This window comes from Archocentrus centrarchus, chromosome 6, assembly GCF_007364275.1.
Source record: "Archocentrus centrarchus isolate MPI-CPG fArcCen1 chromosome 6, fArcCen1, whole genome shotgun sequence".
Lineage (NCBI taxonomy): Eukaryota > Metazoa > Chordata > Actinopteri > Cichliformes > Cichlidae > Archocentrus > Archocentrus centrarchus.
This window is the reverse complement of record NC_044351.1, coordinates 28,110,576-28,136,610: the sequence shown is the minus strand read 5'-3', so window position 1 is coordinate 28,136,610 and position 26,035 is coordinate 28,110,576. Positions and strand designations below refer to the sequence as shown.

Genomic DNA, 26,035 nt, shown 5'->3' with positions numbered 1-26,035 from the left:
GTTGAGGCTTTTAAAGTTCTCTTTACTGTATCTGCAGACGTATCCTCGTGAGCAAGCCAGTTTGTAAATGCTTAGTCAATATGGGACAAAAGAAGGGAGGGTTAAGGTTTTCTTTTTGCAAATCAGAATGATCAGATGAACATTTTGGCCAATACTGTGATTTTTTTTTTTTTTGTATTCATTTATAAACTGCTTCTATATTTAAAATGCACTCTGATCAACAAATATAAAAGAAAACAATGTACTTTTGCAGCAGTTAATTCAATTTAATCATAGAAGCACAAGGCATTAACATATCTGTATTGTTTTTTTTTTTTATCAAATAACATTTATAAAACTATTGTGCAAAACAGTGTCCTTTTTAATTTTCTTCAAAGGCTCTGCACCAGTGGATAGTCATAGTCCTCTTAAATTAGGAAATATAACAAGTATGCATAATTTAAACAGCAAATTGTAAGCTTACACACTATATGTACATTTTTACACAGACCTGGATTTTAAGTGCCCCTTAATCAGTGATAAAGAACAAGGCAGCTTTTACAATCAGCAAGAAAACCAGACTGCACAGAGAAAACTATAAAACAAGCAATGAACTTCTGTTGTTTGGCAGATTCTTTCAAGGAGCTTTCCCAGGCGTTTGGCTGTTTTAATGTGTTGATGACCAGTTTGGAAGGGCATTTTAAAATCTAGACAGGACAGGACTGTACAAACGGAACAGTAAAACATGCAGTCTACCAGCAGATCAAAAAACAAACTCACAAAAATACAAAATAAATACAATAAAATTAGTACATTTCAAGTTAATAGTTGACCTTTTGAGTCAAAAGTTTCACCGTGATCATGAAATAATCCGTCTCACAAAGGCGAACACAGATTGAGGGCGCTGAATAGCTTTGACCTACAGTATATTTTAAAGTGAAATGAACGTCTTTTGAAATACAGAGAAATCAGAAATGTGTATAGGGTGAATAGATGTAAACACCTTGTGCTGAAAATTTTTAACAGTAGTTCATGGCAATTTTGTGCATTACCACACTTTTCAAATATTCTGTTTTTTAAATTATTTTTTTTTTTAAACAGTCTGTCATTCTACATATGTTTTACAGTATTTCTACTGCTAAGAGTGATTTAACATTTCTCTGTTTCACACACGTATAGCAGATGGTCCTCTGGAGACTTCCCATGGCTCTTGCTGAGGTGAAGCTTGATGGCATGCTTAGTGGCAAACTTACGGACACAGAGCTGGCAGCGATAAACCGCCCCATTACTACTGCAGTCATCTTGTGACTGTGGAGGAAGAAAGGACTCCAGGGGCACTACTTTCTCAGTGAGAGTCTGAGAGTCCCTGACAGTCTGTTTGGGTGAAAGCTTGGCCAGGTCCCTGATTCTGAACCCCAAGTGGGCTTCCAGGTGGCATACATAAGCTGCTGGGGTTCGAATCTGTGAGGCACAGTCACTGCAGAAGAATATAGGTTGACCGGAATCTAGGTTCTTGAGGAACTTCGTTCTGCCCGTCCTCCTTAGCTGGTACTTGACATTGGCCAGCCAGTGGCTGATGGTGGTCATGGAGAGACCTGTGAAACGAGATATGTGCATTCTTTCTTGTGGGCTGAGGTCATTGATGATATATTTCCCCTCTGTTGTCTGCCTCAAGCTTGAGGCAAATTGGGCCTGCAGCAGAAGGAGGTGCTGTGGGTTCCAGTTGGAATGACGCCCCTTGCGTTTGTGGCCATGCAGGGACACATCATCATCGTCGTGGGTAGAGCCCACAACTTCAGTTTTATCCGTTATTCGTGGGCGTGAAGTTGGCTTTGTGACATGGTGAGATTGTGTCAGGTTTCTCAGCATGTCTGAGATATCTGACAGTGCATTTTCATGTAGCGGGCTGCTGGATGTGTAGGGAGAGACCACTGTTAGTTTTGCAGGAGTAACAAGAGAGATAGGGGAGACTGAGGCTGTGGATGAGGGTGTTAGAGGAGCTGAGTTTACAGAGCCCCCTCTATCACTTTTCCCTTTTGTAAGGTCCATGGGTTGGTCATCACTTGGCTGGCAAAAACTATTATCAGCTACACTTTCTTGCTTTTTGGTCTGTGATGGAGGAGCAGCCACAGCGGCCTTCTCAGCCATGCTCTGGCTGAGCCTAGAGAGGAGACTCAGGGGATCTTGGTTTGGCAAAGAGGGCTTGGCTGCTTTCCCCAAATGAATGTTCATTACTGACTGAAGAGCACTTAGAGGGTTGACGAAGGGCTGCTCTGGAGGAGTGTGACCAGTGATAATGGCAGTGCTGCCTCTCAGTGTAGAGGCAAGCGGGGATTTCACTGCCGTTTCTCTCTTGGGTTCAGTTGCTGGAGATGCTCTGTCACCATGGCTTCCCCTGTCACTATTGGTCGGGGTAACTTCCCTCCATTCCCGAGGCGAGTCTGCCTCTCCTCCCTTGTGTGATTCTCCGGCCTCGCTACTGCAGGGGGAGAAATGGTTCTCCCTCTTTGGAGACAACTGCTTAACTCTTTGTTCTACTTTTGCTACCTTCTCAGTGACTTTTTTCACCAAGTCCTCCATTGCCTGAAAGTTGTTGCTGGGAAAGAGTGAGGACTGACTAAGTGGTGGGGAAATGAGGGGCTGGTTCTTGGCAAGGGAGGACAGCGCTCCATCTCCTCCATTGAACAAGAACTTCATTTGTGAATTCTTTTCCATGCTTCCTTGCTTAAGGGCATTGGGGAACTGGTAGGCGGCATGGATGCTAGGGTAGCCTCCCCAGCTTGGATTGCCGCTCTGTGCCTTGTTGATGGCTGATGTCACAGTGTTTTCCAGTGATTTGAGAATATCCAATCCCCCTTTAGGGCTCTCTTTTAGGTCCTCTTCGGTAAGATAGTTATATTTTGAAATGTCATATTTTTCCTCCCTCTCAGTATCCTCCTCCTTACCAACAGTAACTGCAACATGCTTTTCATTTCCAGCTGCCTCCTGCTTAGTGCACTCCTCTTCAACCTCTTCCTTCTTGATCTCCTTGAGAGGAGGGGAGGTGGCAGGGGGAGTTGTGGTAGGTTGAGTTTGAAGAGGTGGAGGAGAGAAAGTAGAGGGTGCAAGAGGTACAGACTGGACCCGCTGTTCTGTAGGTGTGGTAACTCTCCTGGGATTGGGGGAGGTAGCCTCAGGAAGTGTTTTGATTCTCCTTCCCACAGAGCTGGTCACCCTCAGGAAGTGTCCTGTCACCATCATGTGGGTCCTCAGCTCTTGGAGTGTGTTATGGGAACTCCCACACTCCATACACTTAAGGATTTGAAATTTGTTGGATTCAAATTGCCAAGCATAGCTAGCACCGTTCTGGTGTCCATAGCGGTTATTTTGGGTGTTGTATGGGCTGGAGGAACGTTTCTGTGAGGTTTCTCTAAGTTCTGCTTGTGAGTGCTTGGCTTTAGGGGTTCCTTCTCTAGAACGTGGTGTAGCACTGAGGTCCAACCCCACAAGTCCCCTTTTCTTTGAAGACATGATTTTGGCTGCCACAGGGGCCATGGGCTCCTTCAAAGGCACTTTCTGGTAGTGTTTGGTCTTGATCATATGGACACTGAGGTCCTGGAGGGATTCAAAGGAATGGCCACAATACATGCACTTCAGAACTTTCTGGGCATCCTCTTTTCCCTCCATCTCCAACAGGGACCGCTTACGTGGTTTAGACCAGCGCTTTGCGCCGCTGCCTGCCTTGTCCTGGTTGTCATCACGGTAGTGGCCTGTATCATTCATGTGAACTGTCAGCTCCACCAGAGTGTCATAAGCAGCGCTACAGCCCTTACAGCGGAATTTACTGGCCCCAGTAAATATTGAGCCAAACAACTTTGGGTTTTGCCTGTGGAGTTGGACTGTACTAAAGAGGCTGGGCTCTGACTGAGCGGGGTGACGGCTCTGAGGAGGATGCTGTTGTAGTGTCTTTGCCACTGCAGTTTGGTGCCAGTCATAGCTACCACTGCTACAGCTACTGCTGCTACTAGTGCTGTTACTGCGAGCTGGTTTCTCTGTAGAAGCTGAAGACTGTGCCTGTAGAGGTGTGGAGTTAAAATTTAGTGGTGACCACAAGGGACTGGCAAGAAAGCTGGAGTAGATAGCCTTCATTTGTTCTAAGGTGTCCAGGCCTTTGGGAGGTGTCTTATTGCCAGCATTCAGAGATGCTGTGACCACGCTCCCCTCAACTTTTCTGGAGGGGCTCTCGAAGTCTGACAGACGGTCACTAGTCTCACTTACGTGTGACTCACTGTCCATGTCTTGTCCTGAGAGCTCTGTGGTCTCAGCTGATTCCTGGTCACATGGCTGCTCCTTGGCGGTCCCTACACTTCGCTCCACAAGCTCATCTTTCATGGGAAGGTCATCCTGAGGGGTTGAGGGCAGGTCGTCCGCTTCTGCTTCCTCATCCTCCACATGGTGCTCTGTCAGCTCTTCAGGAGAATAAGCTGCAAGGAGAATGGAGACAAAGAGAGAAGGAAAGAGATGAGTTAAATTGCAGAGAGTGAACACGCTATGTTAGAATAACTGGAGAAAAAGTTTCCCTGCTATGTGTGCCCGAGGACTCCCAGGGATAAATGAGCCATCTGTGTGGGAGCCTTTAAAGCTGAGCTGAGAAATTACAGTCATCCCATTTCACCTCATCAACCGTTGAGGTGTTATTTTCCTCTAGGCGAGCCTGTATTTATATACTACCCCAGCCACACGGAACTTATGCCTCCCCTCTTTTCACTCCTTCTATTGGAGGAAAACAAAAAAGAAATATCTTGGCAAAAACATAATGCACCATTTTATTTATCTCAGGGCGCAACAGCTTGAAATGAAAACTAAATCTGAAATTAATGAAGCCCAATCTCACTGTGGCATTCTCCTCTGGGGTAATAAATGAGTTGGATCAACCTCCATCTGTCAGTTAATATGTCTGACGCCTCTTCATCTGCCTCTTCTCTGATTACACACACATGCATAGTGACACACACGCACACAGGCAAAGAGCATGTCTTCAAGAATTTCAAGAAAGGGATGTCAAAATTTTGTTGGTGAAATGTAGATATGTTGAGTAGACATCTCACAGTTTCATCTGCTCTAAAGTAAGTTCACACATTTTTTTTTAAATATAATAGTTAATCAGTACTCCTGTTTCAAATTATATACCAGAAAAAACAAAAAACAAATGGGTGTAAAATGCCAAATATAATAAATCTTTCAAAAGACAAAGAAATGAACATAATAAAGGATGGAATAAAATTAGAATCAAGGGACGCAGGGATAAAGACAACGAGGCGAGACTGAGGATGGCTGACATGATGGCGATGCATAAGTGACCTGTCACTTTGCTGTTGGCGCCTACAGCTCACATGAAGAGAGATGAGTGTAGGTGTTAAATGTCTTTATGTGTATGTGTACCACTGCACACCCCACCCTTATGCACACACAAATTGACACAACTCCTATGCCTTGTGTGATGATGAGTCTACCCACGTAGCGCCAACTCACCCAGCACTCACCCCCTCTTCTGCAGTGTCACCAAGCCCCTGCTCCCTCACTTCCTGACCACCCCGCTTACAAAACCACTCAACTTAAGGAAAAACAAATACTCTCAGAAAATAGTGGATGGCCTGTGGACAGGTCTGAGGCCATTTGGACAATATTGTAAACTAAGACAAATGCAACAGCAAGAACCTTTAGGTATAGACTAAATGGTGTGAGCACTCACACACAGTCGAGCCTGTGTGTGGACACAAATGCACACACAAACACACAGACATGCGCTGTGACTAAATCCTTCATTCCCCCCCCCACCTCTCCATGCACTCACATCCAGTCTAAACAAAAATGTCATAGCTGAAATAACTCTCATTTCCAGTGCTAACAGCCAATCTCTAGGCAGCCATGCGGCTGGCGCTGGTCTGATTTGGGCCCTGGGGGCACAGTCAGCAGGCAGCCCAACTGAGAGGCCAGCCTAATGGAGACCTGGCAGGTGCGGCCCACTCTCCGTCCTCCCGGAGATTTGGTTTGTCACTGGGTATCCATTACCTGCCATTCTCCGCTGATAGGCCCCGACAGCCCTGATCAAAAGATGTCGTTGGGCCCCAGTCCGCTTGGCAGTCAGTGGCATGTCGTTTGTAAAAAGGGCCAAGCAGGGTGTAAATAAAATGACATGATCACTTCCCCGGCCCCTCATGTTCTGGACACAATTATGATAATGTGGACGTTGAAGGGAAGGGAGGGGTCTGGGAGGGTGGTGAAGTGGGTGAGGAGGTAAATTGCTCACCCTCAGGAAAACATGGAAGAGAGATATCTCTGTACTACCAGTGCTGAATAGTGACTTCCCGCATCCTCCTTTCTTTTGCTTTTGAAAGGTCACATCAGATTCTAATTCAAACTAAAACCAGCCAGAATGAGGTAGTTAAAACATTTTTGACTAGCTACATTGACTACATTGACATCACGCACATCACTTGACCAAGTTGTCAGGTCTCCTTTCTCATCCTTGACACAAAAACATTCCAGAAATGTCTTCACATTGTCTAGATATTTCAACAAACTGTCGCTTTAACGAATTCTTTGCCATGCTATCACATTCGTAACCCTTCCCAGGTCCCTCTCTGTTCCTTAACCTAGTAGTAAATGTTTTACATTTTATACTAATAGAGCTTCAGCCCTTCATTTGTCATGGAGCCCAGAAAGCACCGAAAGAGGGAGTGAAGTCCAAAAGGACCAACTATAAAAACCTATAGAGTCGAACCATGCTCCCAGGCAATTTAAAATGCAAAACAAAAACCATTATGTCTGAGCACTATCTGTTAATTTAATCCCCAATGACTGATAATCCATCACACAAGGCGACAACCACATCCAATTATTCTCCCTGCCTTGACTGACAACAGAGGTGATTTATCAAGCTAATAAAAGGTGATGGGAGTATAGAGGCTCCCTTAGAATAAATTATGAATATTATGAATACAACAATACTCTTGGATGCAGTCTTAACTAATATCTAAGCATATGGTGTAGGGCCAATGTATGAATTTTCCTTGTGTGCGATGGGTGTGAGAAAAAGAAAAAAAAAGGGATGTGTGTGTGTGTGTGTGTGTGTGTGTGTGTTCATGTAATGATAAACTGAGTTGAAGCCATGTGGGGGAAAGACAAGAATCATTAGGTTCTATGAATGATTCTTTTAGGGAGGGGAAAGGGGGTGGAGGGGTTAAGAGGGGTAGGAGGTGCACATTCACACACTTAACAGCTCAGTCACAGCTCACACAGAAATAGCAATAACGACTTCACACAAACACACAAACTGCAGAAAATCTAACTCTTGCAAGCAGAAACACACTTTTCACCTAACATACACAACCTCAAATACACCCCCACATAATTATGAACACTCAGTCAGTTATGACCCCCCCCCCCCCCCCCAACAAACACAAACACACTTGTACACGCATGTAGATGCAAGCGATGAGGAAAGACAGTGACATCTTGGCATGCAGGAGGCATTCCTGTGGAGTATCATTTTCATAAACATAAGGGCCGCAGACGAGGAGGGAGAGATCATCTGATAGAAATACTGCAGTGCTGCTCTGACGATCAGGAACAACAGAGAGGGCAGGGACAGGGGGTGATTAAGCAGGAAGGTGCTGTGGCTGCCTGTAAAGCAGAGGCTTTAAGTGTCTCTCTCTGTCTGTCTCCTTCCCTCTGTCCTTTGGGTTATTTCTTCTCAACTGCTGTTGAAAACATTGTTTTTGATGCTGTTTAAAACAGGCCATGTATGCATAAGGAAAATGCTGCATGCGTTCCTGCAATTTCACTGTATACATCTGGAAAGGAAGAGAGACTCAGTATAGCCTGCACCATAAAGTATTTATTAGCAAATGCAAATTTGTAAAAACACAAATAAGTCTTCATCGAGCTACAAATAAATCCAGTCCCCTTTCTTGAGTAACCCCCTTGATGACCAAAGGGAGTGTTTGTGATCTGGTTTTCACAGCTGGGGAAACAGTCTGGGAGCCGGATCACACCCAACACAAGCAAGGTAAACAGGATGTGTCATTAAAATCTCTACCTGTGTCTGACCCTTATACTCAAATGACTGCCTCGTCAAAAACACAACCTTGCCAGAGGCATCGCAGGAGAGTCCTTTGTGCGGTCATCGTGGGTACAATATTTCATCTGTGCTTTTTTTTTTTTTGTACTAAAAAGGGCACTGCGTGTATAACAGATGTCTGTAAATTGTAGGACAAATGCACTGCATCCTCATTTCTTTTCCAAAAATTAATGTGCTAAACTGCTACTATTAGAAATAAGCTGTAAAAATTATGTATTTTTTTGGTATACTACAAACTGATTTTCCTCTCTGCATTACATTAGTGTGTATATTACATGGTATTACTTAGACAGAAAAGAGAAGTAACCAGTATAATCTTAACATTCTTTCTCAGGAAAATCTAACAGAAATTAATCCTACTGAAGGAGCATTGTTTATGTGGGTTTTATAGCTAGATCACCTTTAGTGCACAAAGACACAACCGGGATCCAGGGAGGGAACAGGAAGTTGTCCACATGAGTGGTCTCTAATAGTTTACAGTAAAGGAAAAGTTTTGCAGTCTTATTCAAACAAAAGGCTAAAAGTAGCTTCAAATACAAAAAAGATCAGAAAGCGCAGCTCTGAAAGGAGAGGGTTAAATCTGTATCAAAATGTGGCGTGTGTGGCTTGACGTGTCAGTATTTTAGCTGGAACTTGACATACTTAAACCAACACAAACCCCCAGCGGGGGTGCTCTTACCAACAGGAAAAACCTCCAGCACATTGAAGAAGAGGAAGTAACCTTCAACAAAACCCACAAACCACTGCCTTTTGCGCAAGTTTTGCAGTGATCTAAATCTCTTTTAATAGATTAGAATAATTTAGTCTAAAACAGCCCCATTCTGTCAAAATAGCAGCAGATCAGGAACATACCTAAAATGCCTTTCTCTTGTACACATTTGTCAAAGTAACACACTCAATCAAACTTAGCTCTCTTACTCTTTTCCCTTTGATCCTCACAAGCTGGCTGAAAGTCCCATGAGGAAAAAAATGGAACAGGTGATGTGTGATTATTTTAAAAATTAACAAGCTCTGACATAAGTCGCTATTTCAGATATGACCAGAGAAGACTATGTTGTGCTGCTCTCTTTTTGTAGGTTTTTAATACCTTGCTCTGCGGCTTCATTGTGCTTATGCAGGCTATCGTGTTACAGGCGATCGTGGATGTCTTTGTCAGTTTTTATTTGTGTGTGTTCTCTACCCCCTGATGGCATTGTGAATACATTGTGTCCGCCGATTGTAGTGCAGGATGTGTGATATGGGAGATGGGAAAAACAGAGAGATCATTCTGGCCCCAGGCAAAGCTTAGGGCTGAACCTTGTCAATGCACATGGTAAGAGGAGGGAGAGAGAAAGTGAATAGAGTCAACCCTCAGCTGCTTGTTGTGTTATGACTGGACTTCAAAGCTGCCAGCTGCATATACAGACCTACAAGACCTGAAAATTCATCTAGTTTATCTGGAATGAGGTGAGCCACAAGCACACGAAGGCCTCCTGTTTCTTACTCTAATCTATTTAATACAGAACAGAACGAGTTGACCAAAGTTCTATTTCAAAGCAGCCACAATAGGTGATAACATTTTAAAGAAGAGAAAAAAAATATGCACAAACTGCTTCCACAGGCACAGATATAAAAGGCAGTAATAAGGACTGAGGCTCCAGAGGAAGGTGATGTTCCAGTCTGATGTGCACATCAAGCCTGTCTCGTCTGATGATACGTAGTCAGTCAAACTTCCTCCAACTATCCCACATCTCCCCTCATTCTTTCCATCATTCTTTATATATGCCTTACTTGAGCAGCTCTCAAGCAAAGTTTCACGAAGCAGAACTGCTGCTCATTCCCACATTCCTTGAACTGTTTAGGCCTCATATAACAATGTTGTTAAAAGGTCACTGGGCTGTGTGAATGGGGCAAACAGAAAGACAGCTGAAAGCTGGACCAAAGCTAAGCTAAGGATATCAAACCAGGCTCAAATACTGGGGCAACTTTAGTTTAGACTTTCTGACATTTTGGATTTATTGCTGATTCCAATTTATTTCTGCAACCTGCAACAGTTTTTTGTAGTGAGGGGACGTGTCCTTGCACCTGAACCTGTAGCAAACAAACCGCGGTTATCTGTAAATGTAGTTCAGTGTACCGGAACGCTTGCTTATAATTCATTCATGTCATTCTATTGCAAGACAGTACGCAGTAAAACCACATTAGGACGGTAGATCAAAGCTATAACAATTTGCAATGGCTAGCTTAGTTAATCATTTTGATGATGATATCACTCTGACATCACGGCAGCGCCACCCCAAGGGGCACATGCATGTAGTTTTTTGTTGTTGTTTTCTTGCTTCATTGCAAGTAGGTTGAGTTAAATATTTACATGACTGGACAGAAAAACTGACTTTACAGTCTTGAGAGCCTGCTGTTCAATGAGAGTTAAAAAGATACACAGTTATTTTAGGCTAAATGAAGGCCTAATATAGGTACAAAGAGTGAGAATCCATACTCTCGAGCTAAAGGACGGGCTCTGGGAAGTTTTTAGCTGGAGCTAAAACTAGAGGCTCTGTTTAAAGTTGAAACTTTGGGTACGGGCACAAGGTGAAGGGTATAAAATCAGGACGGGGGGAGTGGGATGACCAAACCCCTCTCACAACACACAGCTGCTGCCATGATCGCCTAGCAACGAGGAGGTGATGGACGCAGCCTGAAGATGGATGGCCACCATAAATCACAGGAGTGTGTAGGAGGAGGAGGTAGGAGACACAGAGGAGGCAACATGAAGAGGACAAAAACAAAAATGTGTTTTTCACTTTTCTGCAGCAGCAGCAGCAGAGCTGGCTCTACTTTTCATGATTGTTGGGGAATGATGTGGGTCTGGGGACTCTTCTGGGCAAAACTAAATGGAAATTTTTGGGTAATCACTACACTCAGTTATACTTGATCCAGTGGATTACTGTATAATGCATAATTGCAATAAACTCTATAGTGGCTTTTACCTGCCCTTTAATGTCTGGGGAGTTTTTTCTTGATCCAACTAACTTTTTTAAAGATGATAAAAATGACAGACTATACCTTTCATAAAGCAACCCTTCAGGCAAGGCAATCTGGGTAGTGTAGTTGCGGGATAAACATCCCTGGGCTATCTGATTATGGCTTACTGCAGCGGCACTGGTGTCTAGTAACACTCAGAGAGAGCGCTCAGCCATCCATCACACAGTGAGTGTCTGTCTAAGGCTTTCCACCCTGCTTCTTCTCGTCCTGGCTCTCCAGTTACAGCCATACACGGCCGGCCTAAATAATATTCTTCATGATAAATGGCACTATAAGCCTGGTATCCATCATTAATCTGATTTTTAAAGAAGCATCCATCTTGGAGAGAGCCTGTTAGGGCCACGGGAGAGCAGAGCAGCTCGGGTTCATTTAAAGGCCAGGCTGCTGCATGAGTGATACCTGTCAGCCCTGTTCATCAGGGAGCAGCACACACACTCACGCAGCATTAAACACTGGCGCCATATGGCCACATCTGCGCACAGACACACACACACACACACACACACACACACACACACACACACACACACACTCACACACCTCTACAATGCCTCTATGCATGCTCGTTGTGCATATATTATGAGTAAACAACACTAACACACTTGTCGGACTTGTATACTCACAAAGCATATTTCTCCCCTTCATTCAGACATCCAGAGATGTGTCATGGAAGAACATTCTGTCACTCATCAAAACACAACTCAGTGTAACTCAATCCTCCCTGTCATCTCGAAAAAATCTCCCCTCCCAAACGCTTCTCCTTAAGGGTTTCAGGAAAACTCACTTTTCCCTGGAAAAATTCTCTCCCACTCATACACAAACAACAGTTTGTGTGTCAAACTTCACTGACTTTACACCTCATACTCCTTCTCTTTGTTTCTCTCAGTGCAATCTCTGTCTTGTTTTCCTCTCTTTCACTCTCTCTTTCTCTCTGCCCCCTATCCACCTCCCTTCTCTGTGTGTCTGGTAAAGCCCGTTTGATAAATGACACACGTCAGCGTGTCAGAAGCGAAGGGTGGGTCAGTGATAAATGACTCTGTTGAAAAGGAAATCGGCTCTCTGGCATGGCCGGGCTATTCTCCTCCTGGATTGGGTTTCAGGACCCCTGAAGACCGGAGCAGCTCAGTTTCCCCGAAAAGAGCACACATCCCACCAGGCTCTAACGCTCTCTACCTCTGGGAGGGGTGGGTGTGTGGTGGGGCTGGAAGGATCCAGCCTGTCCCAATTGTCGCCACGGTGCAGCTGCATCTATCACAACAGCAGTGGGACTATTTTTACAAAGCCTCCAACTCGGTGCCCAGACAGCAGTCTCAGCTGAAAACCTCGGCTGAAAGCGCACTGAAAGCTGAAAGGGAAGAGTGGATGGCTAACGGTTTTCTATTTGTGACACTACTACAGCACTTACACTCTTCTTTTTCTCTTAGAGCCCAACCCAATGGGTTGACATCTGCCAAGTGTGTGTTAAAAAGGAGAGAAGGCCCATTTCAGCGCCCTTGCCCCCCCCCCCCCCCCCCCCTTCTCCCAACCACCACTACCTCCTCCCCTTACTCCCCCTCTGCCCTCGTTCCCTCTTCTCTTACACTATCTCTTTCAGTCACTTGCTGGCAGGGTGGCACTGTTATCATTACACAGGCAGGATTTATGGAGTCAAGGCCTATGGCAAAAACAAAAAGGCGTCTGTCAATACCTGTGGGAAACATTCTGTCAGCCTTCCTCCTCCTCCTTCCACTGGTGCTCACAGCCTCATTAGGTATGCACTTATCAGACACATAGATCACAGACGTGACTCAACCTCACCGGAATCCAGCCACAGGACTTTCATTAGCAACGGGCCCTGCAAGGCCAAAACACTTGCCTTGCTCACACCTGCAAACAACGGCAGCATAGGAGACGTATTGTTGTTCGAGCTCGCTAGCGCTGTCAGTGCGTATGTCGGTTGAACAATTAAGTCCAAACTTGCGGTCCCCTGCTGCTTCCAAAAGGGCGTGCTTTTCACACATAAACAACAGGAAGGCAGACAGATATAAAAGCTTACTTCATTTGACTTGCTGCTTTTACAACCCATTCAGAACATATGGGCGTGTGTCTGCAATGTGTGCTGTAAATGCTTGTAGCTTAACTGGAGTGTGTTTGTTGTTTTTTAAGCTGGCATACACACAGATGATGTGCTAAGACAGAGGTGGGAAGAGAAGAAAAAGTGGAGACTTTCGGGGGCAGCCTGCAGGGTTCAGAGAATTACAAACTGACCCCAGCAGGTGGTTTGTAGTTACCATTCCTGTCATTAGTATCACAAGCCAAACCACACACTCATTCAAACCCAACAAAGTCAAAAGGTGCATGCCCACTTATTTGAGTGTATACTCACTCACCCGCTCATAGACAGACATAAGTGATGGCTGCCAGTCTGGCAGCTATAACCCTGACCCTGCAGAAAGAAGAAACTGTTGCTGTGGAGGCCTGTGGAAATCAGACCAACTTCCCCACCCTTCTCCGTCTATATCAGACTCTCCCAGACTCACTGTTACACAAATAAGCAAAGCACAGGGTTTTGACAGTGAAAAGGGCAGGATGGATTTCACTGCAGCGATGTGACGATGCACTGACACAAGCTGCAAATAGCTGCGTCTTTGCCCACATGTTGTAACGCCTATGTCGACTTCCTGCTAAATTGATGGAGTATTTCAACTTTCTGAAGCCATTTCAAAAGACCCTGAGCTTGTGGCAAAGCCAATCATCAGCCACTAAGGAAAGCAGTCTGTATTTCCACAGCCGGGAAAGTCTCACTCTCTCATGTTTGCTCGGCTGTTTGCGTGGCCAGCTGCCCTTGGCTGTTAAGAGCACTCAGACCTGACCCAGGTACGCAGGACCATTTGTCACCTGCAGCAGAAAATTGAGTTACAGCACAACCAAAGGCGAGCGGCTCTGTGTAATATCAAGTTGATTACATCAAAGTGGTGGCAAACCTCATTGGGCTGGGCACCCCGAGCTTGTCATCTCCAATCACAGGGCCTGTCAGGACTCCATCAGCCTCACGGCTAATTGGACCAACGCTAATGAAGCAGGCAAAACAAGTTTTCTACTGTGGAGAGAGAAACCCTCTCAGACAGGAAAGAAAGAGAGGGAGAAGCTTAGAGAGTGTGTGTTTGAGAGACAATGAGAGAGAGCAAGGCAGGGTGGGTGTGTGCGTGTATATGTGTGTATGAGGTGGGGTGGGGGGGTGTGTGTGTAGATTTTTCATGCAAGTCTCAAGGTTGCAGTGGGCTGACTCTCCCCCTAAGTCCCTAATCAAGGCCCATCATCTGTCATCCTTTTCTTTGCTCTCTCTATCACCATGCTCTGTGCTGCAATCAATTCATCATCACCCTTTGTGTGCCACTGAACAGTTGACAACTTTATAACTTGCAGCTGCACGGGCTGACTGACAGGGGTGGAAGGGGAGCATGAAAAAATGAAGAAATGAATAGATGAATGAATGAACAAAGAAGCCTGGTTTCAGGGAGAAAAAGTTGTTTTCTAAAAACACAAAACGATCTATATTACAGCCTTTTATTCCCTTTCGTCAACAGAGAAACAGCAGTGTAGCAGGGACGAGAGAGTGAGAGGAGAGGAGAGGAGAGGAGGAGATGAAAAAGAAAAACATCCTTCTCACTGATCTGAAATCAGAAAGCTTTCAGTCATTCTTTATGTGCTCCCCGCGGCCACTCTGAGCCAGTGAGCATGTACATTAGGCTGGGGCATTTTGATGAAATAAAAGCCCAGGCCAGCTTATGGCTAAACAGAATGGGAGCACTCACTCAGCTTGTCTCTGATTGACCATTAAAGCCATTGATGAATGGGCCTGTCAGGGGAGAGACAATTAAATCAAACATGAAACAAAGCCGTTGTGACGGCCCGGTCTGACAGAGCAAACCCATTCCTCCCCTCCATTACATAGCACACGGCTCCTTTTACAACCCCTAACCCACTCCTCCCGCCTCCTTTACCCACTGTATGTGTGTAACTGTGTCTGTGTATGTGTGTGTGTTCAAAGTGAAGAAGTGAGCATGTGCACATGGAAGTGTGATGTTCTCTGTTGGAAGTATGTGTCTGCTTGTGTGTGTGATGTCTCACTGTGAAACCACTTTGTCCCCCCTTCTTTCACTTTTTTTTTTTTTTTTTTGTGAGTCACTTGACCATCACAGTAATAGAAACTGTGTGTGTGTGTGTGTGTGTGTGTGTGTGTGTGTGTGTGTGTGTGTGTGTGTGTACGAGTGGGAGCCAGTGTAAAAAGTACACAGGGCCTTTCAAAGTGGTTTAAACGTGACGTCAGGGGCCTGCAGCACATGGTGGGAAGTGATTTTCTGATGCAAATCGGGAAGGATCAGATCAAAGCTGCATGACAGCCAATCAATCAACCGTCAAATCAGACATGGCAACTGTCGATTATGGCTCCTTCCAGCCCACGAAACCCCATTGTCTGCTCTCAAATTGTTTATCTTATCCCAAGAAAAGAAATACCTCAGAGGTAGAGCTTTTTTTCGCTTGTGCAAATAAGTTATGTGCTCGGATCAAATGCGCACAAAGCCCTTACGCTCTTATGGCACGCCTCGGGCACTCACCATCAAGGAAACGCTGCTTATTTCTAGAGGGTTTACTCTTAAAGATCACATTTAGATGGCATCTAGGATCATGGATTCAAGTTTGGAATAATAGGAAGCGAAAGTTTACAGCAGCCGACTCATCCGACGGAGCTGCTCAGCTTGGAGAGCGAAAACGCATGATGTTCTATATAAACTATACATCCGCTTTATATAGGTAGTAGTTTCTATTAGATCTCACAAGAGTAGCCAAGAGTGACAAAGCGAATCGCTGGAGGAAGAAAAAAGAAAAAAAAAAAAACACACGAAGTGAAAACGGAAATGCGGTGACTGGAAAGTGAGCTTTACAAAACAAATGAACCGCAGCTTTTGCCACAGCGAGTCTTATTTTACGCACATAGTATCTGGATACACATACCTGCTGCGCGCTTTGGCGCTTCTTGTTTCCTCCGTGGCATTTTTTTATTTGTGGGAATTTCCGTGAGAAGTCTTCTTTTTATTTCATATAGCTGCCCCCTCGCCGTATCCGGGAAGATCCACCTCTACTCAAAAAGATTCACGCCTTCGTGTAGTAGACTGCACAACATCGGGGAGTCCGATGAAAAGAAAAACTAAAAACCATCGTCACTGGGATAAGATCATGCACTGGGAAGTCAGCGGGAAAATACATAAACAAGGTGAGGGAGCATATTTTGTTTTGGTGTGATCGCGTTAAGAATGTCAGCGGTGATAGCCAGCGTCCACCTCGGCTGCCTGGTCTGGCAACAGGCAAAGTTGAGGGATAAGAGAGATGATCGCGTCACTCACAGCAGGAGAATGGGCAAACCCACCGCTCCGTTAACTCTTTACTTCTCAGAGAGGGGCGGACACCACACACGAGTGTCGTCCTACCTCCGATTTTCATACGAGTCAGAGGTTATTACACACAGGCGGCTGATTATTACAAGCCGAAAAAAAAAACACAACTATGTGAATGATTCCTGTAATACCACCAGACATCAGTGGAGCTCATAATCACAGAATTTAACCTTCATCACGTTTTAGTTTTAATCTGTCATAGAAGAATTTCTGCGAAACGCTGTGACTTTGTTGTATTTGTTGTTTATTTACGTAATTATATTTTTCTTGCCATAATGATTCAGTTTATCTGTTATACTGTAATCCATTCATCTATATATAAAACTTTATCTTTTTATCAAGTTCTTATGAAAAAAAATCACCTTTTCCCCCCAATAATCTCCACTCTGACTCCACCCACAATTCAGTATTTATTTTCATATTTGTGAGTCAAACCTGAACAACCAAGAAATGCAAAATTCATATTATTTTAAAGTTTTGAGTCCATAGTTTAAAATGCAATGTGGTTAAACCTTTTTATTTTTGCAAGCCACAAAATAAACAAAATGTAGCATAAAACATATATATAATATGTGTGGGGATGAATTAATAATGCAATAGATTAAGTGCAATTATATGCACAGCGTCAAAGAAGACAATAAGTACAGTGAAAAGTTGATGTACAGTCAATTAAATATAAACAACAGGATATAGAAATACAGAGGACAGTGGCTCCAGGAGTCCTTTGCACTGCGTGTTGCTCACACAGTCAAAATTATTTATAATTGATGAAAGAAAATTGTAAAACAACCCCCCTCCACACAGCCTGAAAATGTAAACATGCCTGATGCCTCTTCCACAATATTTTGATGTGAACAGTTAAAAATGTTAGCTTTCATCACAGTAAAAGTATTCCTTCTCCCATATATCTGCATTAGGTAGAGATCAAAGCCAGTTCAAGGGAACACCGTCAAGTCTTAAGAGTCAAGGTAATGAGCTCTTTTTCACCATTTGTGTCTTTCTTTTTTCTCGAGCCAGCAGTATCTCTGCAGAGTGGGACGGTCCCGGGTCTCCTCCTGCGTCTCTGATGTGTGTTGACCCCTGCCAGCAAAAAAAGGCACATACAAATACCAAAACATACTGTATGCGGTGCACTCAACGCCACACACGCATTTTGCAGACACACAAATGCAAGAGCGTGTGCTCAGACTCAAGGATCTGCTGACACAAATGACAACATACACACACCCTCTTTTCCTCTCGCTCTCTCTGTCTCTCTCTCTCTCTCTGTCTCTCTCTCTCTCTCTGTCTCTCTCTCTCTCACACACACACACACACACACACACACACACACACACACACACACACACACACACACACACACACACACACACACACACACACACACACACACACGCGCATCCAGAGAACAAGAATTAAAGGCCTCTCTGATCAGGACTTGCCTCAGTCTCTGTGTCTCTAAGAGCACAGAGGCTGGGTCCCTGTCGCTTTAACAACATGAAATTACAACCCAAATGGGATGTCAAGGGTTAGCAGTGTCTGCTGGAGAACTATGCGAATATATTCCCTCCTATGGACTTGGCCCCACTGTGACCTCCCCCAGGAACAAGAAGTAACCCGGTGATTGGCGTTTTTACAGCCAAATTAAACTGTCTTGGAGCCTGCTGAAGGCAGGAGGAGAAAGCAGTCACTCCAAAATTAGTGAGCCATCATCATGACAGAAAGTAGCGGGGACATGGTGTCATCCAGCTACTGTATCGATTAACCCATAAATAGTATATGGCCTCCACACTGTGACTCTCCCAGGCTTACACTGTAAACGGAGGTTATCTCAGCTGTGCATCTGTCTTACTTTCATCCGTGTGCTAAAGCTTTGAAGCTGAGACACTTCAATCTAGCTGGGTGTTTAGCACATTCAGAAAAAGAGGACATTATGGGTATAATTAGAGTGATGCAAATTGTATCTGGTATGCTTCCAGCATTTTAACATTATTGCAACTGATGAAAGTTTGAAACTCATCTTGAAGTATTTTATTAAAGAAAACAACTGCATAGAATTTCACAGGCTCAAGCGCTCACCTTTTATTAAGATATGCAATTTTATACAGGAAATTTGGATATTTTATTAATACTTGGATTATTTCTTTTTAAGGAATATGTGCGATTCCTTCTTATGTCAGGTAGCCCTGCTGTATTTTTCCTCTCTTCTTTCTCTTGACACCAGGATTATCATAAAAGAGGAACGTCTGTCAAGCCTGCATTGATTTGCGCACAAGTTCGCCCAATCAATCTCAAAGTTGTGATTAAAAGGCATGAGCAGCTTCTATTTTTCTACAGAAATCTTTTGGCAAAAAAGAGAGAGGCCTTTCAATTTCATAGCCTCCAGAACACTCAAGTATTCATTGCGCTCTACTTTTTGCTTTCAACCTCTCCGCAGGAGGCAGGACTCATGACATCTATGTATGCTGCTCCTATTCACAACGCTATTCAGCCTTCCGATATGTGCTGCAAGTGATCCCTCAGTAACACCAAATCGCTCTTATTGGCCTGCGCCGTTATGGGCAGCACAGTTTAGAGCCAGAGTGCAATCTGACGGTTCTGTTCTCATGAGAAGTCCCCACTGGCAACGCTTTGTACAAGAAAAGGACCAATCTTTTATAATATTGCAAAGTTTTTCTGCTATTCTTAAAAATGCTTTGGAATAAAACTTAAAAGGCAACAAATTTGCAATAAATAGGTTTCTCACTGATTCCTTGCAAACAGACACTAGGTCTGTGCATGTGCTTTGTCTGTGCATTCATGTGGCTACGTTCACGTGTGAGTATGGGTGCATAATGCATGGCCATGTTGAGAAGAGTGATTGCTTTATTCCTGCCTTGTAGGTGCAACGGGGGCCAGGGCAGTGTCTTTGGGCAGCTGTATGGATGGCTTGAGGAGGTCTCCATCATTCATAAAGCGCACTCCTACATGTAGAATTGATCTAGCAAAGAAACAGGGTGGCAATAGCAGTTCATCAGTCTTCCCCGACCACAAATCACTCTGTGGTGTCCCCCCAAGGGAGAGGTGACACCATTGTCAGCGCAGCAGTCCCCTCGGACAACAAAAGGGGCAGGGCAGGGACACTTGCTCAAAAAGCGACCCCGAAGTGTCCAGTGAAATGTGAATGCCCTTTGTGTAAATATACTGTATTCATAAGAATGGTTAAAAAAAAAAATCTTTAATATAAAAACGTGAATGAAATGGCTGAAGATGCAGCTAAACTAAGCTGTAAAAATAAACAGCTGTCTGACTCCTATTATCTGAATGCACATTTTGTCTCTTTTGTCGCTGTCACTAGCGTATATAGAAAAGATAAAGAGTCACAAGTGTTATATGAACTAATTTTTCAAGATTCTGATTAATTTTGAAAATGCACCTACGCAGCAGGTGCTGAAGTCAAACAGGTTTTATAAAGGATGCATAATTAAAGTTACCTTTACTCATAGTGTTTAATATATGCACCTCTTCCTATTAATAACCCGGGTCATTAATTTGTATAAATCAGCTATGTACGGCACAGAGTAATTTCCACTCCTGTAAAGAAAATTGGTGAGATGAAGCTCTTGCCTTTGGCCTTGGGTTGCACATTACACTCATCTTACATTAGGCCACATGATACTCCTGTTCTCCTCCTCCTCCTCCTCCTGCTACTCCTCCTCATACCGTTTGGACTTTGTCATTGATCTTCATTCTAAAATAATCTCTTATCATTTCTCATTGTAAGCCTGCAGAAAAACCTTTTCCAGATCCCAATTCATTAGCTTCACACTGAAAATAGAAAAGCTCAGGAAAAGGTGGACATGTGATGATGGCTCAAAGTAAGCACCTTTTATAACATATCAAATGAACCACCTTAAACACTCATGATCTTTGTTTAAGCTTTTGACATACAGATTTTCTTTTTTCGGGCCGGTGGTGCCCTAAAGCATGGCTGACTTAAAAAAAGAAACTTTAATGCTGTCACTCTCTTTCCCCCTGTTATTAAGCCATTTCGTTTGCTTTTCACTTCATGTCTTCATTAATAAACATTAACATTCACAAACTGAATGGGTCAAGCATTGAAAAGGTCTCCTTAACATTTCTCAGTGCTTCTCACCAGACAGCCGGCGACCAACTCTTTCTCAGTCATTGTCCAGACAGGCAAAGTGAAGCATATGGGAGACGAAAGTAGATTTTATATTTTGGGGTAAATTATTAGGAAAAATCGTTAATTTGATATGGTTCATCCGTTAGGGGTGGTAGACGACCCCACACCATTTCAATTAGCGCACTTCTGATTGTAAAGGCAGAACTCAGGTGATTGATCAAGTCTCTCTCTCTTCTCTTCTCTTCTTCCCGGGCTTCATTGCCTAAAAGACCCTTTTAAAATATTCAGGTAGATTATGAATTGTTACACCCCTATCTATTTATATCTCCTTTATTGACAGTATTACATTTATATGAAGTCAAGGTGAGGGATTTAATTTAGGACTCTTGCTGAACTGCTCAGAATATTTAGAAAAAGACTGATTAAGGGACGATGATGTATATGATTAACACTTTTCCGAGGAAAAAAGTTTTACACAGTTGTAACTCTAATGCGGATTTGCTGGGTTTTTAACCCTGGATGAACAATTCTGAACAAATTCAGAAATATTTCAATAAGTTTTAGAAGCTATGGTCTCAATGAGTGACTAATAATTGTGGTGTTACCTTGTTATGGAAATTCAAAGCTATGTCTGGCACATCGCTCCTCTGATGTCACGTCAGTCTGCTTCGAGCTGTCAGCATGTGTTTGAGAGAGGGCTGATTTCTCTCTTTCCTGTTCCTTCTCAGGCGGGGAACATAAAAGGGAGGATGTTTATGATGGACGGGCAGCTTTTTAAAGAGAAGCATCACAGGGTGTTGGATGGGAGGGATCCGAATCAGGACGTCTGTGATGTGACGAGACAGACAGGAACATCCTTCTCCTCGTGTCGAGATGTCAAGCAGGGGGAGTCTTAGCAGAGTAGACAGTATCATCACTCTCCAGAGTGAAGCAGGAATTCACAGGGGAGAAGAGAAGTGGAGGGACAGTGGTGCAGAGCGGGCACCGTTGGCCTGACTTTTGTGTCAGGTTGAGCTTTTTTTTTTTTTTTTTTTTTTTTTTTTACCTTGCTCATTTGAAATTCTGGAAATGTAAGTTCACTCAAAAAAAAAACATGAAGTAAAATGCAATGGAAATATATAAAATCAAAGGCTTATTTATTTAAAATGATTAGGGAAAAACTGAATGTATACCAATCAAGTAAATTTAATTTGACCAGATTCCATTAAATTTAACATTTTACATTGTCCTTATGTAACAAAATTACACAGGAAATTTACATGTAATCAAACTACTTAAAGTAAGCATTTTAGACATAAATATTTTTTGAGTTGGAGTTTGTTGTATTAATTACATGTTATGTTGCACATTAAAAGCTATTAAAAGAAGCAGTAAAAAGAAGAAATGGTCAGAGTCCTTCTATGCAGAGTCCGTTCAATCTCTAATCATCCCACTGAACCTAAACTGGCTGCAGTTCACCTGGAGGATGCTCGCAAGTTAAACAGTTTTAAGTTCATCAGGTGTTTTTTTTTTTTTTTGATGTGTAGACTGGACATCAAATGTGTAAAACAGAGAAAAATTATACTGACACAGAGCTAACAGCTAAATTGAATCATGGATTTTATATAAAAGATGGATGTAGCCATTGTGAAGTCATCCACTGGTTTCTGAAATGCCATTTTTAAGACCAGAGTTTGTCCATCACTAGCTTGGTGTTTTGAAAACAGATGTGACAAATGAGGTATGGATCTGACTGAGAAACTGTGTGCCCACACAGTGGGGAATTTGAAATTAAAAGGTAGCCAGACCTTAAAGAAAACTGTGCCTTATTATCTATTTTACTCTAAAGAGGAGCATAACCTATAAAATGAACAACATTTTGTGTTAAGGAAGACTTGAAACTAGCGAGTGACAACATATGCTCATTGGGAAAGTGTTTACTGAAGCCATATGCCATGTCAGCAGTAGGGTCATTTTCTTGTAGACTTTATAATTGCAACCAGAAAAGTGCCCCCTGCTGTCCATTGCAATGAATGCAGATTTAAGGTACTTTGTTATTAGGTTAATTTTCTAGACCAAGAGGCTGCGTCCATAGTTTATACACAGTCACTTCTGAGTATAATAAAAGTAAAATAAAATAAGATCTCTGATACCACTCTCAAGCTTGAGAGATGAGGCTATAGAGTGGTAAATAGTTAGCATAGCTTAGCATAATATGAAATATAAATGTTATAAAGTGACAAACCCACTCACTAGTATCTCTGAAAGCTCACAAATTAACACAATATATCTTTTTAAATATTAATTCAATCTGTACAAAACAAGTATAAAATGAAGAGCTACACTTTTAGTGACACCATTACCTGACCACTACATCCGGGGAGGACGTCAGGAAGTCACTGCAGTCAAAAGACAGTTTGGTACGTAACTCATTCCAGTCTTTATGTTAGGCCTACTTCCTAAAGATTATGTTTTCACATAACTGAATTCTCAACTACATTTCAAAGGAAACATGTTTTCTCACAGACTACATTTGTTTGGAATGTGTCAAAAATTTGTTATCAACATGCACCGTGTGTTATTGCTTTGCTATTTGTTTTCCTGCAGCTGTGCATCATTTGAGGAGCACAACTAACAATGTACTCATTATTTTTTTTCCTGCAGTCACAGGACTTTGCAATGTGAATTTCTCCCCCTGGGTCATACTGCCAAAGGGCAGTTGTACACCACACATCTTATTTTCCACAGATGTGACTCTTTGCAACTTCATTTTGATGCACTGGATGAGATCCAGCAAGTGAAATTAGACAGAACAAATAAATAGGATCACTGGAAGAAGTCCACAAGTGCACAAGGAGACTAAGTTGAAGAGGACAGCATCCCCATTTAAATCATCCATCCATCCATCCATCCATCCATCCATCCATGCATTTTCTGACGCTTATCTGGGTCCTAGTCACAGGAGCAGCAGTCTAAAGAAGCCTAGACCTCCCTCTCCCCAGCCATCTCCTCCATCTCTTCTGAGGAGATGTGAGCTCTCCAACATGTCCAGGGTTCACCCCAGGGCTTCCTCCCAGTAGGATATGCCCAAAACACCTTACCCAGGAAGTGACCAGGAGGCATCCTAGTTAGGAGGGAAACTCTTCAGCTGGCTCCTTTCAGTGTGGATGAATAGCTGCTCTATCCTGAGTCCCTCCTCCTCAGTTCCTCACCTTTCAGAACTGCCCTAAAGTCTTAAGCAACCTATCATTTCTTTGTATTTTGCCAGGAAAATGGGAAATAAGTTCAGTGCTTTACTTCGTCCTCAAAGTTGATGCGCTAGAAGCAGGAAAAATGGGCAAGCTAAGGATTTGAGCGAGTTTGACAAGAACCAAATTGAGATAGTTAGACGACTGCATCAGAGCATCTCCAAAACTATAGCTGTTCTGGGGTGAGCCCAGTCTGCAGTGGTCAGTATCTAGTCAAGGTTCACTGATAAACGTGGGGAATAAAGGCTGGCCTATTTGGTGCTATCCAATAGATAAGCTACTCTAGCTTAAATTGCTGAAAAAGTTAATGGAGGTTCTGATAGAAAGGTGTCAGAATACACAGTGCATTGCAGTTTGTTGTGTATGGGGCAGCATAGCCACAGACCAGTCACGGTGCCCATGCTGACCCCTGTCACCCACTGAAAATGACAACAATGGGCCACGGAGCTGGTCTGATTAATCACACTTTCTTTTATATCACGTGGATGGCTGGGTGCGTGTGTGTCGCTTACCTGGGAAACACCTTGCACCAGGATGCACTATGGGAAGAAGGCAAGCTGACGGAGGCAGTGTGATGCTTTGGGAGCTGTTCTGCTAGGAAACCTTGGGTCCTGTGATCCATGTGGATATTACTTTGACATTTTCCCCCTTGCCTAACCACTGGTTCAGCCTTTCATAGAAACACTATCCCCCGAAGGCTGTGGCCTCTTTCAGTGGGATAATGCGCCCCTCCACAAAGCAAAAGTGGTTCAGGAAACAAAATATAAAGAAATGAGGGTTGGCTTGAGACTTTTGCACAGTGCTGTATATCTAAAGTAGAGCCCAGACACCCTGTGGCTTATTTCTACCACTTGTAGCCACAGTCTTCTTCTTTTGGTCACTAGATTGTTATCCTTGCGAGGAGGGGCCCTGGTAACCATGTCTTGGGTGGGGTAACTTGGTCCTTTGCTCTTGTAGTCTTCATAGGGGTGCCAATTTAAGTCAATTTAATGTTTCTGCTTTTCATGCCTGGAGTTACCTCTTTTGCTTTGCACCTCATATTTTTCCACAAAACATGATCTTTTCTAAACCTACAGTAACCAAGCTTTGTTGCATAAACCAAATCAAACTGTGTGTGAGAGTCAAAAACCATACAAAACAAAGTGAAAGGATAATGGCCCCCGCACTAGAGTCAAACCCTAGTTTCCTGGATGTCACTGTTGTAGATTCTGCTTTTGCTACACTATCTGCCTGCTTATGTGGACTTTGTTTTGTTTTTTGAAGATATTTTGTTGGCAAGAAAATATGTTCCCTTTTGCTCCCCCCTTGAGTGACAGTTCAGTTAAATTAGTTGGGAATGTCAAATATACCTATGGGTTTAAGAATCGTTTTTTATTATTGTAAAACAGGTGAGGTGGTATGAGAAAGTAAAACCTCCTTGGAAACAATCTGTCATTGTTTTATTCATCTTTTAGATGAAGTAAACCAAAGGTAAGAATCAACAGTGACATGCTGTTAAAGTTTGCCAGCTCCTGTCTATAGATGCACATCAAGCTTCGTCCTCTTGAATTACAGTTAAAAGACATTCCACTCTTAGCAATAATCTGCATAAATTTACACCTTTTAAAAATATGAATGTGCTGTCTTTCTCCTCTTCTGCCTCTTATCCTGTTTGGTAATTAGCCTTTGACCCCCCTGGGCTCAAGCAGGAGCGAAGACTGAAGGACAGAGATAGTTTAAGCGATGGATTTGTCATAGAAATTTCTCATCAGTCTGAAATCTTGAGGGCAGAGCTCCCAATTTATTACATTACAGAGCACATCTTGCAGCACTATCACTTAGGAAGGAAGTGTCAAGCAGAATCTGGCTTTGATTGTCGTGCCAACTCCATTTGCCTGGGTTTTACAGCGTGCCCCTTGACTTTGCCATGTGTGGAGAATCACTAGATGCTGGTGATGGGCAGTAATTCCCTTGCCTATATGAGTGAGTGATCAGAATTCATATTAGCATCTTTACACGCTGATGGCAGCCTGTCACTCCAGGTGCCAAGTGGTCTCCTTGGACCACAGTCAGTCACTAACAGGGAGGAAGCTCCCGTTTAATCCTGCATGTGTGGTTTCATTAATTCCATTTAAAGGACAGAAAA

At 43.3% G+C, this 26,035-nt stretch overlaps 1 protein-coding gene across 2 annotated transcripts; it reads right to left on the bottom strand.

Moving 5' to 3' along the window:
* Nucleotides 1-255: 255 nt before the first annotated feature.
* Nucleotides 256-16,458, bottom strand: tshz3a (teashirt zinc finger homeobox 3a). 2 transcript variants are annotated; one of them, XM_030732489.1, is made up of 2 exons: nt 16,118-16,458; nt 256-4,442 (listed from the first exon to the last, which is right to left on the bottom strand). In XM_030732489.1, the coding sequence occupies exons 1-2, from the start codon at nt 16,155-16,157 to the stop codon at nt 1,129-1,131; spliced, it is 3,354 nt and encodes a 1,117-aa protein (XP_030588349.1). In that variant the 5' UTR covers nt 16,158-16,458; the 3' UTR covers nt 256-1,128. The 2 variants fall into 2 exon arrangements, with proteins under 2 accessions (XP_030588349.1, XP_030588350.1); XM_030732490.1 differs by lacking the exon at nt 16,118-16,458 and adding an exon at nt 14,068-14,121.
* Between the last annotated feature and the right edge of the window lie 9,577 nt (nt 16,459-26,035).

What these genes read in the sequence shown, in the direction of transcription:
- tshz3a (XM_030732489.1), bottom strand. Translation starts at nt 16,157, where the DNA reads ATGCCACGGAGGAAACAAGAAGCGCCAAAGCGCGCAGCAG. An exon ending in AGCGCCAAAGCGCGCAGCAG is followed by an intron (nt 4,443 to 16,117) that starts GTATGTGTATCC and finishes TTCTCCTTGCAG; the next exon opens with CTTATTCTCCTGAAGAGCTG.